Here is a 20958-nt window from a genome sequence, read left to right on the forward strand (position 1 = left end):
CCTTTTTGAATTGTTATCAGATGTTGGATAAACAATTGATGACCATCGGAAGCAATAATTTTTAAGCTTATCTCACCTAACTCTCTTTCTTAGTAAAAGTTAATTAAAATATAAGAAAAATTGCTCATTTTGTCATATTAGACAGGTCTTTCCAGACGTAATTTTGCCCCAGTCAAATGCCTGTCACAAAACATTAATAGTTTGTCAAGATATATGAAAAACACTCTCATGCAATAAAAGTTTAGAAGTTTCTTAAAGATAACAAGTGATACGATTTACTGAGAGACAGCCAAGCTAAGCATTGTTGCAAAGAGGATTTTTTTATTAGATTTCAGATCGCTATTTTAATAAGAAATTCACAAACTGAGGTGGCAGCTCACTTCAACATCATCTATCAACGGCAGAGTCCTGTTTCCTTTAAGATATCCTCAGAGCTTTGTCTCCCTAACCGCTCTATCTCTAGATCTTTTAAAACCATTTCGTACCATCAGGTTTCCACCTGATTTCAGCCAGGTGTTTCTTGTGCTGTGTCTGCAGAGTAACCAACGAAAGGTTCGGGGAAAGGCTTGGCGGAACTCTTTATTTCGAAAGAAATATAAAAATGGATCGATAGCTGATGAAGTAAAAGCGAATACCTCAACCCAAGGCCACACAACATAATATAATCTCCAACTTTTATCCCAGTCATTTATCACGGTATAATAAAAATCAACAAACAGATAAACGAGACTGGGCATCCATGTGATAATACAAGCACCCAAGACAAAACCGATGGTTTTAATAGCTTTAAAATTTTTCATACTACGAACTCTAAAATTGTCGTTATATGTTATAGGACTTTCTCCTGCTAGTATTCTATAAAACTGTTTTTTTGCTGATTTGAAAATTAAAATATAGGAACATGAGACCACAAGTAATGGAATAACAAATGTTATGAATGCCAGGGAAATCCATAACATCACAATATTGAATTTTTCCTTGTCTTTCACCGGCAACGTCGAGAAAGGAAGACCCAGTGAAAATAACCACACCAAAATAATCACTGTGTAACATCTTGTCTTTGTTACAATTTCCTGATAACGGAAAGGAAACCAAATCGCAATGAAACGGTCGACAGAAATACAGCAAATGTTATAAGTGGTTGCGGTGGTTGTGTGAACCCACAACCATTCTAAAAAGACGCTGTGAAATGTAAACCACCAGATGAAAATGATCCAGGTAGGAGCTATCACAAGCCCAACTAAAAGGTCTGCTACGGATAAAGAGGCTAAAAAACGGTTGGAAATTCTTCGTAAAGGCTCATTTTTGTAGAACAGCCACAATACGACTATATTTCCAGTGACAGCTGCAAAACCAGAAATAGAGAGCCACAGTGAAAGGACGATGGACGCTTCACTGCTGAGCTGATCGTGCCGGTGGCTATCATTCATGGTAAGATGGTGGATAGCGACAGCAGAAGAAAGAAAGTAAGCTTGGAAAATGCTCGAAATTTTACCCCCTTTTCAACAAACCAAACACATCTTTCTGAAACTGAATTGTTTTGCATGAATTATCGTATCCTTTTATGCAGATTTATTATGTCATGAGCGGTGTCCTTGGGGTTAGGGTTAGGTTAGTCAGCTAGCGGACAGAGGACCTCTTATTACAGAATAGTTAACTCGCAGCGTAGTTCTCCTAAAACTATTAATTCGATGCCGGTTTTTAAGTAGATTCTTAAACGTGAACTTCTTAAGGACTTTATAAATTCTTAATGATTCTCCTTTCAATTAGCGCTATATTGTTGTCATCAATTAGTAGTTTAAAAAAGTTATTCCCTTTAAAAGCGGAGCTCACAGCGCGTGCAGCGTAGCCCCATAATTATACAAAATAGTAGTAGCCCATCAAAGCAAAAAAATTTGGACTTATGATCGTACGACCGACCGTACAAGGTGCTACTTTTAGCATGCGCGGCCGAGTGTATCGCAGGCACGTTCTCAGCCATTAGGTAATGGAAGGGCAAAGGAGAAGGTAGTGCGCAGGTCCGATTGCATGCGTAACCAGGATACCCTATTAGTGCCAGGAGACACTGGCAGATCACGATGTAGTGCGCATACTCAAGTGCCGAGCTTTAGTGCAGCGTACCGCTGGCACACGGTTAGGCATTACACGAGGGCTTCGCGTGAGCTAGTAGATGTGAAGCCGCGTAGGCAAATAATCTGCAACACGCGTTGTGAGCGGGCAATCAAACTGGTGAAGTTGTAGTTGAACAGTAATTCTCAGTATTTTGCAATTTTTAATCAACTCGCAAAGCAGCAATACCGGCAGAGCTAAAGTTTTGTCAACCGGAGGAAATTGTTATAATTCAAGTTCGTGGAGAAGAGGCTTTGATTGAAAATAGGCCAGAAAGAAAGAGACAGAGCGACCAAAGAAAGCAAGAAGTAAAAGGCATAAAGCGAGTCGACAAAAACGCGCAAGAAAGTTAGAAAGGACGCTAAAATAGGCAGAATATGGCGAGAGGGACGCGATAGAGAACAAGAAAAGACATAAGTAAAAAGGCAAATATCTAGCGAAGAGCAACGTGAGAAGGAAATACAAAGAGCTCCAGAAAACAGACTGAAAAGGGGTCATCAACAAAGAGAAGCGAACCACAAAGGATCCACGAAAGAGGAGGAGGTAAGTCGTGTCTTATCTGGGTTTTCTCTTACGCTAAGGTCCAGAAAGATTCAAACCTTTTTTTCCCATTCTTCGTTTGATACTAGCTTTAGTTTATAATTCCAATCAAGTTTTGGTAAAACAATGACTTTTGCATTCATCGCTTTAAACCCCTCGCGCTCGTTTATCGCTCGAATAACATTTCAAAGTGTTCGTATTCTTCAAATTATTTCTTGTCCTACCTTTTGGAATCTTTAATACAGTCATGTTGTTTAGGGGAAAGAAGTTATCTTACGAATTATGTTTTACCTAGAAAGTTTTAAAATGATAGCGAACGGTGGGAGCAAGTTTTTATCATTCTCTCTTCAGTTGCAAGGTTTACATTATTCATTTAAAAAAATTGGGCTTTGTCGAATGTTTGTTGTTTTACTCTAAGAACGAAGAAATAGCGTTTCCCAAAATTGAATTACAATGAGATTGAGTCAGCGACGTTCATATTTACATTAAGTCTGAAACGGTAATTTGATTTTGAAAACATTGTCATGTGAGAACCCGTCAAACATCTGAGAATTAAATTACCGAGCGCAAATGTGAGGAGCAAACAAACTCACGGGTAAAGTGGTGTTGATCCTGCAGCGGGAGGAGTGAATTTCATTGTTTGGCCATGGTACTCTTCAGCGCTATATTTTCATGTTTTCTACTCGATTCGTTCGAACTTGAAGAAATGGTTTGTCTCACAAAACATGGAAACACTTTCTCTTCGTTCAACATCTTGAGGCGTCTACAATCTATGTATTTGTAATTAATTGAAGTTAATAAGTTATTTATTTATTTTAATTTTTGTGTTTGTTATTGTCCTTGAAAAGCCCCTTCGGGAAAAGTCGATAAAGGATGTATGTATGTATGTATATTCGATTTACACGCGCCTTCCTGTAAAATTCACTCATCACATATTATTTTTCGGCCTTAATCACGCGTCACGTATACACTTTAATGGAACTTAAGCAATGGACGTTTTCGGGGCGACGGCGACTTAGACCGGAAGTTAAGTCATGATCCATGCATTACTGCGCATGATTTAGCCAACTTCTTAGCCGTCGCGGGAACGTCGGAGACGTGAAGAGCAGGTGTTTGCTGTTGTGGTGAAAACGTGAGTGTTGGTTTTCTGTCTTGGTCATTTTTGTGACCTCTAACAAATACTATTTTTTGAAATATTACTTTTGATTTCATTGTTAATATACAGGTGACTTTTTAGCTCGATTTACCTGTTCTTTTTTGCCTTAAATTCGTCCTAACTTGTGAGTTACTCTTCTTTCTAGCTAACATATTATGGCCAACTCAACAAGCACAAAATCGTAAGTGAGAATAACAATTGAATCTGTCTGTAGATTGTAAAAAAATATTCACCCAGGGTGTACTTTGAACTCATTTCTTTGACCATTTCTTTTTATTTTCGGCGGGAAAACAGTAATTTACAGCGAATTGCGATAGTTCACTTCTCTACTAATACTGAAAGTTTTAGCTATAAATATAAACATATAAACACGTTAACAACTGCTTGGTCTCGCTAATTTCATGAGAATGTTATTTTAATGCAATTCAGTGTAAGGTTCATTTTTAAAAACCTTTGGAAAGAGAGTTATATTTTGTTGAGAAATCTTGCCACTCCAATAAACTTAACTTTTCTTCTTCTTCAAGATTCCATGAATGGATTGATCATTTATATATCGAACTTCCTAGCTTTCGTTAGTCAGATTTCGAAATTCAGTATTCATACATGCGTAATAAATAGTGAATTTATGTGTCAAATTAAGAATTAAGAAGTCGATATTACTGCATCTGTTGGAACTTTCTCCATTCAAAAGTTTGAAAGATTTTTCAATCTAACGAAATTCTGAGATGCTGTAGTTTCTAAAATTCATTGCTAATTACGCATCCAGGAATGCTGAATTTTAATTCTTACAACACAAAAATATGCAAATGATCTAGCCATAAATGGTTCTTATGGGTTTATTCTTGTCCTGGTTCAACTGAAAAATAGCTTTTCATGTCTGGTATTGGAACTTTTACAATTATTGTTGTAACGTAAAATTTGTATGTTTCATGGACAACCAAACAAGTGCACCAGAATTTTAAATTAGCCTGTTTTTGTTCTCTGTTGCATGTGCAGCCATCAATCACAAATAAACAAAAAAAACAAACAATCTTTTTTTGTCTTAATGTTACCTAGAACAGTGATGGAATGGACAAAGCAGCATGACAGGGCTCTTCTGGATGAAATGACAATCAGCGATCTTTTTCAGTACAAGAAGGGCACTCCGGAGAGGGGTCAAGTATGGGATTCTATTGCTGGTAATTTAAATGCAATGGATTACCCAAAGTTTAAAGTTGCAAAACGGCCAGGTCGCGATCGTTGGACACTGTTACGCACTAAGTATAAAAGAAGGATGTCAGAAGAAATCCAAGCAACTGGAATAGATGCTGAGGTTAGAGAACTTGACAAGATCATTGCTGCTATTGACAGTGATAAAGATGGAAAGAAGAAAGCTGAAGCTGATAAAAAGGTAGCAGAAGAAATACGGATAAAGGCTATGGAACGGTTTAGAAACACCAGCAAAAGAGGTGGAGAGGAAGGAGCCAAAAAGAAAAAAAGGAGAAGTGGCAGTGATGCAGTAGAATTTCTCAGAGAAAAGAAAAGTAAAAGTAAAAAAGAAAAGCAAAGTAAAAACATTCTCTGAGAGAGGGAGAGATGCAGTTAAGAAAAGATCAACAAAGCCAAACACTGTTGATATTACAGCAACAACAGCAGATGAATCAAGCATTGCTCACCCTCATGGAAAAAATGTTGCCTAAAGAGAAGAATTAACTGTTAATTACTATAGCTTAATTTGTTGTTGTTAGCCAATGGTGTCTTTTTGAATAGCACTTTTATGTTCATTAACTTTCATAGGACAATGGCATTTATGAAGGAAATGTTTACATTTTCATATTATAATCATTTAAATTCCCTTATTATGATGAATGCCTTTTGGAAACTTTGGTGGTTTCTCAGTCATGCAGAAGCTGGTACGAAAAAAGACAAATTAGGCTTAAACATTTTGTTGTTAATATATTGGACAAAATTGTTTGACTGTACATGTTGAATATATGTCTATAACAAGTGTCTGAAATTTTGTGCCTCACAAACCTTGCACCCAACAACCCAACAACCCTTGACCATGATAGGTTTATATGCATTTTTTTTAATCAACTGATTGGGAGGGGCTGCTCCTTAAATTTCATAAGGTAACGTCCAAATTATTGCATATCATAATGTTTCAAATTATAAATTTTCATAAGAAGATAAAGTTCTCTTTTCTTCAACACATCAGCTATGCAAAATATTCTTGCAGGGTGGGAGGTTCAAGGTCAAAAGATGTTGCAGTATTGATGCCATACAAGCAACTCAAAGCATTTTGCAGAAGTGCAGAAACAATGTACATCTTTCCAATGCTGCTCATTCCTATCTTGAGATTCTTTTTGAAATCCACGAACTTGAAATATTCTATGATATCTCCAAATAACCACTCTACAGACACCCTTACTGAACTCATCGAACCGTTGTATGCTTTCATAAAGGGAGTAAGGTGGGGGTTCCGGAATGGCCCCTGAAGATGGACTCTGAGGGGGTAAGCAGGGTCGCCATGCAAACACATTGGTAGCCCTGTCACTGAGTAGACATAGGCTTCCAGGTCGTGAAGTAGCCCAGAATCATGCAAAATCCCTGCATCATGCCTCCTACCCTCTAAAGTAAAGAATAAAAGCAAAGTAATAAACTTAAGGTACTTACTGTATTGATCAACCTATAGCTTCCTAATTTTAATAGACAGCAACAGAAGTGATAGTAGTGATCTTTTGTTATTATATTTGCTCCAAACTTGTAAGATAAAGCAATAATTTTTATATACTGCCGTATATAGGCAAATGACTTTTCATTAAATTTTAGCCATGTCCTTTAAAAAAACTGCATCAGGTTAGTCAAATCAATGCTAGCCCTATTTTTGCAGACAGTGTTAAATATTAATATTGTTCAATGGCACTACCCACAGGGCCAAACATATAGGCAATGAGCCCATTAGGTATAGCGACCGACTGAAACTTGAGAGCATGTTCTCTCTTGTGCCCATTGTAAACGATTCTACCTTTACGGTGGCTAATTTACGTTTTCAACCCAGTTGTTAACACTAAATTCATCTATGTTTTCGAGGTCGAACGGACCATAACCGTCCCAAGGAAAATCTGGGTTGCTTGACTGATTGTTTTCCCATAAATAGGAAATTCTCCCGTTTCTTTAAAAGAAGTCATTTTTTTCTTTGGAAAGCCACACCGTCGCTGTCTGAATGAACTTGCTGCTTAAACATATGAATTTGACGGGAGGCGACGGCTACATCGGTCCCAGCTTCCCTCTGCCACTCCAGTCGCCGTCGCCGTCGCCGTCGCCGTCGCCGTCGCCGTCGCCGTCGCCGTCGCCCCGAAAACTTCCATTGCTTAAGTTCCCTTTTGCCTCCTCTAAGACGGCTAAAGGCAACACTATCTCGTCCAAGGCCTATGCAATATTTTTCTTCTTAACGTACAAGTGAAATTTGGACTGGTGATGTACCCATTGAGTACGTTTAGGCTTGAAAATTCGAAATAAATAACATGTTTTAATTATTTGGGGTTTATTTTAAACAAAGCAACAGTGGACCCCCCGCAGTCTGAGTGTGCTTAACTTCTCTATTACTTACAGCATGTGTTAAATTACGAACTATTTTAAGATCAACTTTGAATCTGAAACCCAACACATTTATTCTATTAGTTATTTTAATTAGGCTTCTAACTTCAATATCTGGCATCAAATTTGACATTTGGTTTTGTTAGATTCAAATTAGAACTCCCTGAGCCAGTCAACGAGTGTGACCACCTGTGAGATTAGCATGAAATCGAGGTTTTTAACACATATATATTTCAATTTTCCTGAGATGCTGGTTTGTGTTTTCTGGTGCACCTATTCTCACAAAAGCAGCTGTGTATCGGGAAGAAAAGTTTGTCGATTTTCACTAAACTTCTGCTAATAGATTGAGATCTAGCTGCTTTACATTGATGGAATGAAGAGAATAACAGAAAAATTTAAGTTTCAAAGCATGTTTTCAAAAATGTTGAGATATTTGATGATGAATAAGGTATGCCTGTTAATAAACTGCATATTGTAAAGGAAAGTTTTGATAATTCTATGCTAAAACGGGAATAAAAAGCATCGCAGCAACATCTGTGGAAAGGCAAATGAAAATTACCAACGGTTTACGGATTTATTTCTCGACTTCTCTCATCGAGTCTCCTTTTGCTAAAAATGTACCCACTCACATGAAAGGATCCAAGCGAACTCATTATTTTCTTTGCATGTACAGCGTGTCTTTCCATTATAAGTGATTTTTTTGTGTTTTTTTTTGCTATATATGCATTTTCAAATTAGCTAGAAAACAATTCAGGAGCATTTTAGCAGCTAAACATGTTTGCCTGATACAGGCAAAAATATTGGAGATCTAGCACCATCATATAGATGCCCAGTTTAGCTATGCTGCTGGTTAACTTTTATAATTTTAAAGCAAACCTACTGTGTAACAATGGGGAAATTAGGTAACATATATGGCCTTGAGTTGGGGCAATCGCTTTTACTTCATCAAACCTTGGTGCCCGTCATACTAGTAAACAGTCGATGCTCAAACGGAAATAAAACAAATACTCTTTTTAGGTCAGTCAGACTTGATTTATGACAAATAACTTTGCCCTTGTCAAATTTTTGCCACCGAGCATAAATTTTTCGCTAATTATAACAATAAATGATGTATAAAGAAAAATGTTTTATAATGAAAGTTTGTACAGTTTGGATCTAAAAATTATCTACGAGAGAGACTGGCGAACTTTCGCACTTTCAATGCGCTGACGTGACCTGAAATAAAGTGCTTAAGTGTCTTCTTGCGCTACAGGATGGGTTTTATGAAATCTTTGTCGCTGCGATTGAATTTTGTTTCTGCGATCAGTCGCACGAATGGAAAGTGGTTTAAAATCGTGTGACGGACTGTAGCAACTAAATGACAGAGAGCATCGTTCCTGCAACGATTGTAAATTTCTGTGACAAAAAGCTGCGACAAAGTAGAAGGAAATTAATGAGAGAGCTTCGAGTAATTTTTTCCTTAGTAACCAGTTCAAAATGGCTTCTGCTCCTGAGGGAAAGTAAAAAATCCGAGCAATCCGAGGATTCTCCTTCTTTGAAATGGTGTGTTCCCACTACTAAAGTTGATCCAGCTAAAGGAATTAGAACTCTGTGGGATAAGAATCACAGAGAGTATAGGAAAACGCTTCTCCTAAAGAAGATACTCATGCCCTTGGTTGCAAAGATGGAGCGATCGAAGATGGCAAATAGCGAAGAGGAAATAAAAATGGAAATCATGATGTACGTGCCTCAGCTAAACTTTACTTCAAAAAGCATCTCTTTCATGAAGGAAAGTAAAGTGGGCTTATTAACCTGTGCGTCTTTTTTGCAATAATGTTTTGCAGCTGAAGTGTATTCGCACGTCCGTATTGAATTTACCGACCCCTCAAAGGGAACATAAACTGCAGTTTATATTCTCCTGGTATATCCAAAGAAAGAGCCGAACGTGAATTAAGAATTGTTTCAGAGTAGATCTCTTTATTAGATTTAAAATCACTATTGAGGAAAAAAATACAAGCTAAAGTCGGAGACCATTTCGACATCGTCTATCAATGGCAGAGCACCGTCTCTTTAATCGCTTTATCTCCAGATCTCTCACCATTTTATTCCATCGAGTTTCTGTTTGATATCGGCTTATTGTTTCTAGTCTTTTCTTTTCTATGTCCACGGGCCAACCAGGGAAAAGTACGGCGAAAGGCTCTGCGGAAGTCTTCATTTCGGGAGTAATATACAAATGGGTTGATTGCTGATGAAGTAAAAGCGATTGTCCCAACCCAAGGCCACACAACAAACATCAATGCATTATATTTATCCCGGTTGTTGACTAAGGCATGATAAATTTCAAAAAAAGATAGAATTACACTAGGAATCCATGTGATGATACAGGCACCCAAAACAAAACCAATTGTTTTTATAGCTTTAAAATTTTGCATACAACGAACTCTTAAATTGTTGTTTTGCAATGTAGATGTTTCTCCTGCTAATATTCTTTTAAATTGTTTTGTTGCCGATTTAAAAATAGAAATATAAGAGAGTGAAACAACTATTAATGGTAGAAAAAATGCTATAAATCCTATCAAAAAACACAGCACTGCAATATTAACAAATTTCTCTTTTGAGAAAAGCTTGATGGGTATAAGCAGCGTAGAGAAAGGAAGACCCATTGAAAACAGCCACACCAAAATAATCACTGTGTAACATCTTTTCTTCGTTACAATTTCTTGATAACGGAAAGGAAACCGAATCGCAATCAATCGATCAACTGAAACACAGCAAATGTTAAAAGTAGTGGCGGCGGTTGTGTGAACCCACAATGCTAAAATAACATCAGTCAGAGTACTATGAAGTGGTGGCTGAATCCAACATATGATAACAATCCAAACAGGATCGATAACGAGGCCAACCAAAACGTCCGCCACGGATAACGAGGCTAAAAGCCGGTTGGAAATTGTTCGTAAAGACTCGTTCTTGTAGAACAACCACAGCATAACTGTGTTTCCGCTTACAGCTACAAAACTGCTCAAGGAGAGCCACAGCGATAGAACGATGGACGCTGCACTGCTCAGATGATCTTCCGGGTGGCTATCATTCATAGTAGGATGATATACAGCTACAGCAGAGAATAGAAAGAAAGTTAGGGAACGTTTGAGATTACAGGCTTTTTATCTCTGCAAACCAAACAGGTGTTACTGAAACTGAAATTTTTTTGCATGAGTCATCATAGTATTTCCATGTAGATATTCTATATATTGACAGGCATGTCTCAATAAAATATGAAGTCTGACCTTTCAGAGTTCCCGAAAACGGCGAAAGAGAAACAAAGGATAGCACCTCTTTGGGATGTTCCAAAATCTTTCTCAAGCACTTAAGAGAGTGTCTATGTAAGAGCGGTCCGGTCGATTTTGCTTGAGACACGGATTTCGCTCGTTTCTTGTGCGTTGTAAGACATTCATGTACCTATACTAAAACAACAATCAGTTTGATCGGATCTCTTCATTTTTCAGAGTTTTACGGAAATTAAATTTCACTCGAGCAAAGGCTTGCAGTGACACTTTTTAAGACTTTAATTTCATACAACTTTGGAGGACAATTTACAAAAAACTACGGAACTCAGTAAAAAACAAATACCACAGCCATGTATATTAACTTTATCTTATCTATCGAGGCGACGTTTGTAAACATCACGTTTCAATCAAGGAAACAGGAAGACTTGAATGACACCTTATCGGTTCGCCTAAATCACAGACGCCAAAACCGATCAGATTCAAGGTAAATTTTTGAAAAAGTGAGGCGTTCTAAACTGATCCAACTAACATAGCTAGGAAGTAGGTACCATAGAAAAGGTAACTACAGAAAAAAACTTTGCGGCCCGACCTTTACGAGAACTTTATAACTCCGTGAACTTTCCTAACTTTCGGTAATCTACAAGTTTGGCCGCCATTTTGAGCGACTTGTCAACATGAAGCGTAACCGATATAAATCAAGCAGGTAGATCTAAAACCGTCAGAAATACATACGAAAGCAATTCAAATGAACTTTAATTTTAATTCAAGCGGCAAAATTTGAAACTGTTCGTTAAACTTACCATCCCCATGCGACCATTTCTTCCAACAATTCAAACACTACGACTAGTGTTCCAATTTCCCTCGTCGATTCAACCGTAAGTAATAACCTGTGCCACCCAAGCTTCGACTCGAATGTGAAGTACGAATCAAATAACATAACTGCTTCATCTCGCGGCAATATCACGCTGGTATTTTGACATTCGGATCGACAAGCACGGTGATCAGGAATCGATCGGTATGTTTACCTCATAAACGTGACCGCTAACCAGTCGCTGAGTGAAAACAGTATAGCGCGGGGTGGGGTGGGTGGCGGGCTTATCGTCATAAGATATTCGAATACATACTTAAAAAGCTTTAGGACTATCAGTCTAAACAGTGAAGGCATGCTTCGTGCTACAGACAACTTTTATTTTATTCTCATAACTTTCTCCTTTAAATTAGAGCTGGTATTAATTAATAGAGTTATCAATATATTTTTAACCGGGGTACCCATATAACCTTTTTGCCTGTCATCTGTGGTGTAAAATAAAGTGTATTTTCCACCAGAACCTTTTATTTATGCCCCATTGCACGGAATGAACACTATACTTAGAATGTTTGTACTAAGTAATTTTTGCTGTTCCCAGGAATGTGTGCAAAATGATAGAGATTTGGTTCATTCCACTGACACGTTCTTTTAAGTTATGGCGCGTGCAAGTTTTTCCCATCAAAAGTCGCGCGTGCAACACACCGGAATTGAAAATTCGTCGTAAAATCGCATGAACCTTAGAAGGAGTGTAGGCAACTTTGACTTCTGGCGAGATGAAGTGGATGGTTCAAAGGGCCCCCTGAGATTTTTTTCAGGACTATTAGTGAGATTTATTTATAACTATGATAATCGTCCTCAATAGCGGACGATGCTTTTTACCCATTGTTGTCATCATTATCTTTATCACGCCGGAAGAAGTATAAAGCCGGCATGTCGCCTTACCTAACTGAAAATTGTTCTCTCTTTTGCTCCCCTTGGATCCTGGAAACTGTTACTATTAGGACGATAAAAAAGAAAGCCTTTATAATTATTGAAACTTTTGATTAACAGAATGTAAGAAAAAATCGGTGGGGAGAGTTATTCGCGTATCTTATAACCTAAACGATAGTTTTCAATAAAACAAATACCCCTTAATTCAATTTACCTTAGTTGTCTCGTGTTTAAAAGTGGCGTTTCTGGGGACCGTAGATTCTTCTCTGATTCTTCTTGTCTCAGCCAAGACTCACTATCATCAACTTTTTTCTTGTGCCTCTTATGGCATGGGACACAGAGAGCTGAGGTAAGCGATTGAAAATTTCTCAGTTAAGTAAAGCCCAGTAGCATCCATCAGGAATTGAAAACCGTGATGCACTGTTTACTTTTATTATTCTTAATCAAATAAGGGGTGTTTTAGTCTGCAAATTTAATCATACTGGTTAATGAGAATCATACAAACTGAGGAAAACTGACCGCAAATAATTGTGAACCGTACGCATGAATAAGTGTGTTGCGTTGTCAGGTGATTTAACCTTCTACAAAAACATTATTGATTATCAACCAAGCAACATTGTACATATTTCCATCTGCAATTAAAAGCACTTACTCATAGATCTATCTTTTTTCAACGTGATGTGTACTTAAGTACCCTTCATCTAATAAAGAATTTCTTCTCTTTTCAAGCAAATATGTCACGTGACAAAAATATATAACAGAAAATGTTACTGAAGACTACCTGATTCAACTGGAATAATAACTCCAAACAGCTTTTGAATGTCCTGAGACATATGCTAGTTAATTACATCTCTGCCTTGGATACGCTTCCTGACACCATCATGATCAGGATACTGACATGTTACCTTTGCACTTATCCAAAACTTCCCCAAAGAGTGGCGATACCTATAGCAAATCCACATTTTTTTTGTTTATCCTCCTGAGCGAGGTGAAATAGGCCAATCCTTGCCAAGATTAGCTCATTTTCACTTAAGACCTCTTTAGACAGGTGGCAGCTTATCAAATGATGTTTTACTTCGTCATTGCATTCAGACAGTCGTACCAAACCACTTAAGCCACGCGATCAACCAAAGTTTTTTCCATCTTTGCTATTCAAAAAGCAGTCCTGAGACATAATGAACGTCTCGCTAGCGAAAGACTTCTTCCTGTACTTGTAATTGTTTCCAACACGATACAAGTTTGGGAGATCTAAAGGAACTCACTATAACTTTGTATACTCGATACGATTTCAATTTCCGCGTCAAAGGAGAAGCCTACTGTGGTCAGTGGTTACGCTCTTGCGGTAAAGAATGGGTTTGTGACTTTCTTACTCAATTGAAAGACTCGCGTTACTCTTATGAAATGGTTGAACGGAATACAGACTTCGAGCAGTCTCTTATTTTTCTTAAAGATAGTGAGGTCACGCGTATCCTGTGAGCATGGAGAAGCCGCGAGACGCGAGACTCGTGTCTCGCGTCTTTGCCGCTCCACGCTCTCAGAGTTGGGCGAAGACAAGACACGTTATTTCTGGTGCGATACAAGAGGTTCAATGGTTATCACGATTATCTAAACACATTTATTTACGTGGTAAAGATTTGTTTGTAAATCTATGAATTGATGCTAGTCCTATTTGGAACGAAATGTATTTGAAAGAAAAAAAAAGAATACTAAGTAAAACAAAAGTTGTCTGGAACATGAAGCATGCCTTCACATTAAGACTGACAGTTCTAATGTTTATCATGATACTTTAATGCATATGTTCGAATGTTCCCAAAAATCTTCTGATAATCTGCTCGCACCCACCCCTCACCCCGCCCTCACCACTGAACCGTACTGTTTTCACTCAGCGAATGGTGAGCGAGCACGTTTAAGAAGTAAACATGGCGATCGCTACCTGATCACCGTTCTTGTCGATCCGAATGTCAAAATACCAGCGTGATATTGCCGCGAAGATGAAGCAGTTATGTTATTTGATTCGTACTTCACATTCGAGTCGAAGCTTGGGTGGCACAGGTTATTACTTACGGTTGAATCGACGAGGGAAATTGGAACACTAGTCGTAGTGTTTGAATTGTTGGAAGAAATGGTCGCATGGGGATGGTAAGTTTAACGAACAGTTTCAAATTTTGCCGCTTGAATTAAAATTAAAGTTCATTTGAATTGCTTTCGTATGTATTTCTGACGGTTTTAGATCTACCTGCTTGATTTATATCGGTTACGCTTCATGTTGACAAGTCGCTCAAAATGGCGGCCAAACTTGTAGATTACCGAAAGTTAGGAAAGTTCACGGAGTTATAAAGTTCTCGTAAAGGTCGGGCCGCAAAGTTTTTTTCTGTAGTTACCTTTTCTATGGTACCTACTTCCTAGCTATGTTAGTTGGATCAGTTTAGAACGCCTCACTTTTTCAAAAATTTACCTTGAATCTGATCGGTTTTGGCGTCTGTGATTTAGGCGAACCGATAAGGTGTCATTCAAGTCTTCCTGTTTCCTTGATTGAAACGTGATGTTTACAAACGTCGCCTCGATAGATAAGATAAAGTTAATATACATGGCTGTGGTATTTGTTTTTTACTGAGTTCCGTAGTTTTTTGTAAATTGTCCTCCAAAGTTGTATGAAATTAAAGTCTTAAAAAGTGTCACTGCAAGCCTTTGCTCGAGTGAAATTTAATTTCCGTAAAACTCTGAAAAATGAAGAGATCCGATCAAACTGATTGTTGTTTTAGTATAGGTACATGAATGTCTTACAACACACAAGAAACGAGCGAAATCCGTGTCTCAAGCAAAATCGACCGGACCGCTCTTACAGAGACACTCTCTTAATCCTCTTCTCCTTCTCGCTATCGTTAAAAAGCATCACAGCTATGATTGATCTTTTGGAAAATAAAAACCCTAAATTAACATAAAAGTGTCTCTCAAGATGCAACTGCTTTTAGTGACAAGATGGTTACGAGAACATTTACAAGTTTTGGTACTCAAATTGTTAACGGGCTCCTGGTCGACAGTTAAATCATAGAAGTGACCACATTTATGGCTTAAAAGGAATGGGTCCGATTCCTATGTTGAAGTGTGAAGCCCAATCTGATACTGGCCGTCAATGAAATATGACTCCCAAAATGATATGTATTTTACTTCGTTTGTTTGTTTTTCTTTCAATTTGCCTTCAAGAGTAAATTGGTCTGGGTCATTAGAAACTCATTTTACTTGTTCCCAATCTCATTGTATTTCCTTCCTGTGTCCACACGGCAACTAGATAAAGGGAAGGTGCAAGACTATATATTTCGAAAGTGATATATGAATTGACTGATTGCTGATGTAGTAAAATTGATTGTCCCAACCCAGAGCAGTAGCTCTTAATGCCGTAGGTCCTGCTGTTGAATTTGCTTACATTGCAAATTATGTGGAACTCGTAATAAATAACCGACTATTTAAAGATTAATTTTGAATTCGAAACTCGTCAGCACATTTCTCTTATTTGTTTTTGCATGAGACTGCTAATTTTAATCTCCAGGTTCAAATTTGAAATTTGGTTTGGGTAGACTCAAGTGCCCCTAACCTGTTGTAAGAGAGTGACCACGTTTGAGATTAGCGTAACGTTTTCATAATTATTTCTCGACTTCTGTTGTTGCCGTCTTGAGTTTACACCAAATTAACATGGACGTTACCTTACCGCACAAACATCTCAGCCGTGCAGTAACCATCTTCCTTTCAGCGTGGTTTTCCTTATCCGCCTTAGCCGCTGTAACTGGAAGTGTCATTGTGTTACGGCTGTTCTACGAAAACAAGTCTTTACGAACAATTCGTCATAGATCCTTTATGAATTGTTAGCAGCTGTTGGATACAGCCATTAGTTTCTTGCAAAGTCTTAAAGATTACGTTATTGCTATAGGTTTACACAACCGCGGCGACTACTTTGAATTCGTTTAGTGTTCCAATCGACCGTTTTATGGTGATTCGGTTTCCTTTCTGTTATCAGGACATTTTAAGTAAGAGGAGATACTTTGCAGTCATTATTTCGGCGCGGTTTATCTCATCCAGTCTCCCTTTGCTAATTATGTACCCTCTCACATGAAAGGATCCAAGCGAACTCATTATTTTCTTTGCATGTACATCGTATGTCTTTCTATTATAACTGTTTTTTTTTTGCTATATATGCATTTTTAAATTAGCTAGAAAACAATTCAGGAGCATTTTAGCAGCTAAATATTTTCGCCTGATACAGGCACCATCACATAGATAACCAGTTTAGTTATGCTGCTAGTTACCCTTTATAATTCTAAAGCAAACCTGCTGTACAACAATGGGGAAATTAGATAACATATATGACCTTGGGTTGGGGCAATCGCTTTTACTTCATCAAACCATTGGCTTGGTGCCCGTCATACTAGTAAACAGTTGATGCTCTAACGAAAATAAAATAAATACTCCTTTGAGTTCAGTCAGACTTGATCGACATATAATTTTGCCCTTGTCAAAATTTTGCCACCGACCATAACTTTTTCGTCAATTATGACAATAAACCCGTCAAGATGTAAAAAGAAAACTCTTTTATAATGAAAGTTTTTACAGTTTGGATCTAAAAATTATTTACGAGAGAGACTGGCGAACTTTCGATGCGCTGACATGACCTGAAATAAAGTGCTGAATTGTCTTCCTGTGCGACATGATGTGTTTCATGAAATCTTTGTCGCTGCGATTGAATTTTGTTTCTGCGATCAGTCGCACGAGTTCAAAGTGGTTTAAATTCGTGTGACTCACTGCCGCGACTAAATGACAGAGAGCATCTTTCCTGCAACGATTGTACATTTCTACGACAAGAAGCTGCGACAAAATAAAAGGCAATTTTCACAGCAACTAGTTCAAAATGGCTTCTGCTCCTGAGGGAAAGTAAAAAATCCGAGCAAGCCGAGGATGCTCCTTCTTTGAAATGGTGTGTAACCACTACTAAAATGTTGATCCAGTTCTCTAAAGAAATTAGAACTCTATGGGATAAGAATCACAGAGAGTATGGGAAAACGCTTGTCCTAAAGAAGATACTCATGCCTTTAGTTGCAAAGATGGAGCGATCGAAGATGCAAAGAGCGAAGAGGAAATAAAAACGAATATCATGACGTACGTACTTCAGCTTAAATTTACTTCAAAAAGCACCTCTTTCATGACGGAAAGTAAAGTGGGCTTATTAACCTGTGCGTCTTTCTTGCAATAATGTGTTGCAGCTGCAGTGTATTCACACGTCCGCCATATTGAATTTACCGACCCCTCAAAGGGAATATAAACTGCAGTTTATATTCTCCTGGTATATCCAAAGAAAGAGGCGAATTAAGAATCGTTTCAAAGTAGATCTTTGTATTAGATTTAAAATCACTACTTAGTAAAAAAAAAAACAAACAAACAAACTAAAGTTAGAGACCATTTCAATATCGTTTATCAATGGCAGAGCTCTGTCTCTTTAATCGTTATATCACCAGATCTCACAACAATTCGTTCCATCGGGTTTCTAGTTGTTTCGGCCTAGTGTTCCTCGTGCTTTCTTTGCTATTTCCACGGGCCAACCAGCGAAAGGTACGGCGAAAGGCTCGGCGGAAGTCTTCATTTCGGAAGTAATATACAAATGGATTGATTGCTGATGAAGTAAAAGCGATTGTCTCAGCCCAAGGCCACATAACAAACGGCAATGCATTATATTTATCCTGGTTGTTGACCAAAACATAATAAATTTCCAGAGAAGACAAAATTAAACTTGGAATCCATGTGATGATACAAGCGCCCAAAACAAAACCAATTGTTTTCATAGCTTTAAAATTTTGCGTACCACGAACTCTCAAATTGTCGTTGTGCAATGTAGATTTTTCTCCTGCTAATATTCTATTAAATTGTTTTGTTGCCGACTTAAAAATAGAAATATAAGAGAGTGAAACAACTATTAATGGTAGAAAAAATGCTATAAATTCTATCAAAAAACACAGCACTACAATATTAACAGTTCTCTCTTCTGAGAAAAGCTTGGCGGGTATAAGTAGCGTCGAGAAAGGAAGTCCCATTGAAAACAGCCACACCAAAATAATCACTGTGTAACATCTTTTCTTTGTTACAATTTCCTGATGACGGAAAGGAAACCGAATCGCAATAAACCGGTCGATTGAAACACAGCAAATGTTGAAAGTAGTGGCGGCGGTTGTGTGAACCCACAACGCTATCATAAAATCCATCATAGTGCTGTGAAGTGGTGGCTGAATCCAACATCTGATAACAATCCAAACAGGATCTATGACGACGCCAACCAAAACGTCGGCCACGGATAACGAGACTAAAAAGCGGTTGGAAATTGTTCGTAAAGACTCGTTCTTGTAGAACAACCACAACATAACTGTGTTTCCGCTTACAGCTACAAAACTGCTCAAGGAGAGCCACAGCGATAGAACGATGGACGCTGCACTGCTCAGATGATCTTCCGGGTGGCTATCATTCATAGTAGGATGGTGTACAGCTACAGCCGAGAATAGAAAGAAAGTTAGGGAACGCTTGAGGCTACAGGCTTGTTATCTCTACAAACTGAACAGGTGTTATTGAAACTGAAATGTTTTTGCATGAGTCATCATAGTATTTCCATGTAGATATTCTATATATTGACAGGCATGTTTGATTAAAATATGAAGTCTGAACTTTTAGAGTTCCCAAAAACGGCGAAAGAGAAACAAAGAACGGCACCTCTTTGGGATGTTCCAAAATCTTTCTTAAGGACTTACTCCTCTTCTCGCTATCTTTAAAAAGCATCACCGCTATGATTGATCTTTTGGAAAATAAAAACCCTAAAGTAATAGAAAAGTTTCTCTCAAGATGCACCTGCTTTTAGTGACAAGATGTCTACGAGAACATTTGCAAGGTTTGGTACTCAAATTGTTAACGGCTCCTGGTCAACAGTTAAATCTTAAAAGTGACCACATTTATGGCCTAAAAGGAATGGGTCCGATTCCTATGTTGAAGTGTGAAGCCCAATCTGATACTGGCCGTCAATGAAATATGACTCCCAAAATGTTATGTATTTTACTTTGTTTGTTTGTTTTTCTTTCAATTTGCCTTCAAGAGTAAATTGGTCTGGGTCATTAGAAACTCATTTTACTTGTTCCCAATCTCCTTGTATTTCCTTGCTGTATCCACACGGTAACGAAATAAAGGGAAAGTGCAAGACACTTTTTTTTTTTTTAAATCCCCCCAACCCCTCCCCTGTCCGGGGAGAGGTTGGAGGAAGTTTTGGGGATTTTCTTGATTCGGCGAGTAGTTTTAGATCCAGTTATTTTACATTCATGTGATGAATTGAAGAGGATACCACAACAGTTTAAGTTTCAAGGCATGTTTTACAAAACTTTGGGATATTTTTAATTCCACGCGCACTTTTCCTTAAATAGAGGCCAGTAAAGAGGAAGCATTTGCTTGGAAACAGTGCTTCATATTCGGTAACATCTGTTCCCTAAAAAGGGCAGGCAACTGAAAATTTCAGACTGTATTTAGACCTGTTCCTCGACTGCTTTACACCAACTCAGCAGAGAAGTTAATTGCTCGGACGAATATCTCAGCAGTGCAGTATCCATCGTTCTATCACTTTGGTTCTCCATACCTGGTTTAGTCTCTGTAACTGGAAATGTCGTTGTGTTGTGGCTGTTCTACCAAAGCGAGTCTAGAAAAAGGTAATTCTGGTTCTGGATTCTTTTAACAAAAAATCTCGTAGAAGATGGTTCTATTTAAGGCAACTGGCTAACTGCAAGTCATAAAATGTAAGGAATGTGAAGACGTAATACGAGTTACCAAGGAGACATCCAAAATAAGCATTGTTGAAAAGAAGATTTTTTTTATCAGATTTCTACTCCCTATTTTTACGAAAACATGCAAAAACTAAAGTTGCAGTCGATCTCAACATCGTCTATCAATGAGAGAGTCTTGTTACATTTGAGATGTCGTCAAAGCTCTGTCTCTCTAATCGCTATCATGTTATTTCGTACCATCCGTTTTCCGGCTGATTGCAGTCCAGAGTTTCTTATGCTTTCCTCGGTGCGCATAATAAGGCATAAACTCAAGAATCAGCGGAACTAAACTGGGAATCCATGTGATGGATCAAGCCCAAAGCAGTTTCTTAACATGCCGTGGATCCTTCAGTTTCAGTTTGTTTAACTTGCAAATGAAGAGGAACCCATATTTATTACCGACTATTTTATGATCAGTCTTGAACTCAGGACTCATCAACACATTTCTCTCATTAACTGTTGAGTGAGACAAGAAATCGTAAATATCCAGCGTCAAGTTTGAAATCTGGTTTGGGCAGATTCAAGTGCCTCCTGACCTGTTTTAAGAGTGATGTGACCAATTCCTTGCTTAGCGTAATAAAAAGAAATTATTAGGTCGATAGATTTTTCATTTGTGTTGCTGTTGATTGTCTCCTGCTTTTCTTGTCACGGAAGAAGTTTCCTGTCCGGGGGGGGAAGGAGGGGAACTTTTGTTGATTTTATTTAAGTTTCGACGAATAGTTGGAGATCCAGTTATTT

The 20958-nt window shown here is 38.0% G+C and overlaps 3 protein-coding genes across 3 annotated transcripts; all 3 read right to left on the reverse strand.

Moving 5' to 3' along the window:
* Positions 1 to 405: 405 nt before the first annotated feature.
* On the reverse strand, positions 406 to 1493 carry LOC131784339 (histamine H2 receptor-like). The gene has a single exon (XM_059101141.2). It carries the CDS (start codon positions 1428 to 1430, stop codon positions 429 to 431), a length of 1002 nt encoding a protein of 333 aa, XP_058957124.2. The 5' UTR covers positions 1431 to 1493; the 3' UTR covers positions 406 to 428.
* Positions 1494 to 9465: 7972 nt separating this feature from the next.
* LOC131784340 (beta-1 adrenergic receptor-like) lies at positions 9466 to 10455 on the reverse strand. Its single transcript, XM_059101142.2, has one exon. It carries the CDS (start codon positions 10453 to 10455, stop codon positions 9466 to 9468), a length of 990 nt encoding a protein of 329 aa, XP_058957125.2.
* A 7437-nt stretch (positions 10456 to 17892) lies between these two features.
* LOC131784342 (beta-1 adrenergic receptor-like) lies at positions 17893 to 18957 on the reverse strand. The gene has a single exon (XM_059101143.2). The coding sequence runs from the start codon at positions 18889 to 18891 to the stop codon at positions 17893 to 17895; it is 999 nt and encodes a 332-aa protein (XP_058957126.2). The 5' UTR covers positions 18892 to 18957.
* Between the last annotated feature and the right edge of the window lie 2001 nt (positions 18958 to 20958).

This window comes from Pocillopora verrucosa, chromosome 14 (assembly GCF_036669915.1).
Source record: "Pocillopora verrucosa isolate sample1 chromosome 14, ASM3666991v2, whole genome shotgun sequence".
Classification (NCBI taxonomy): Eukaryota; Metazoa; Cnidaria; class Anthozoa; order Scleractinia; family Pocilloporidae; genus Pocillopora; species Pocillopora verrucosa.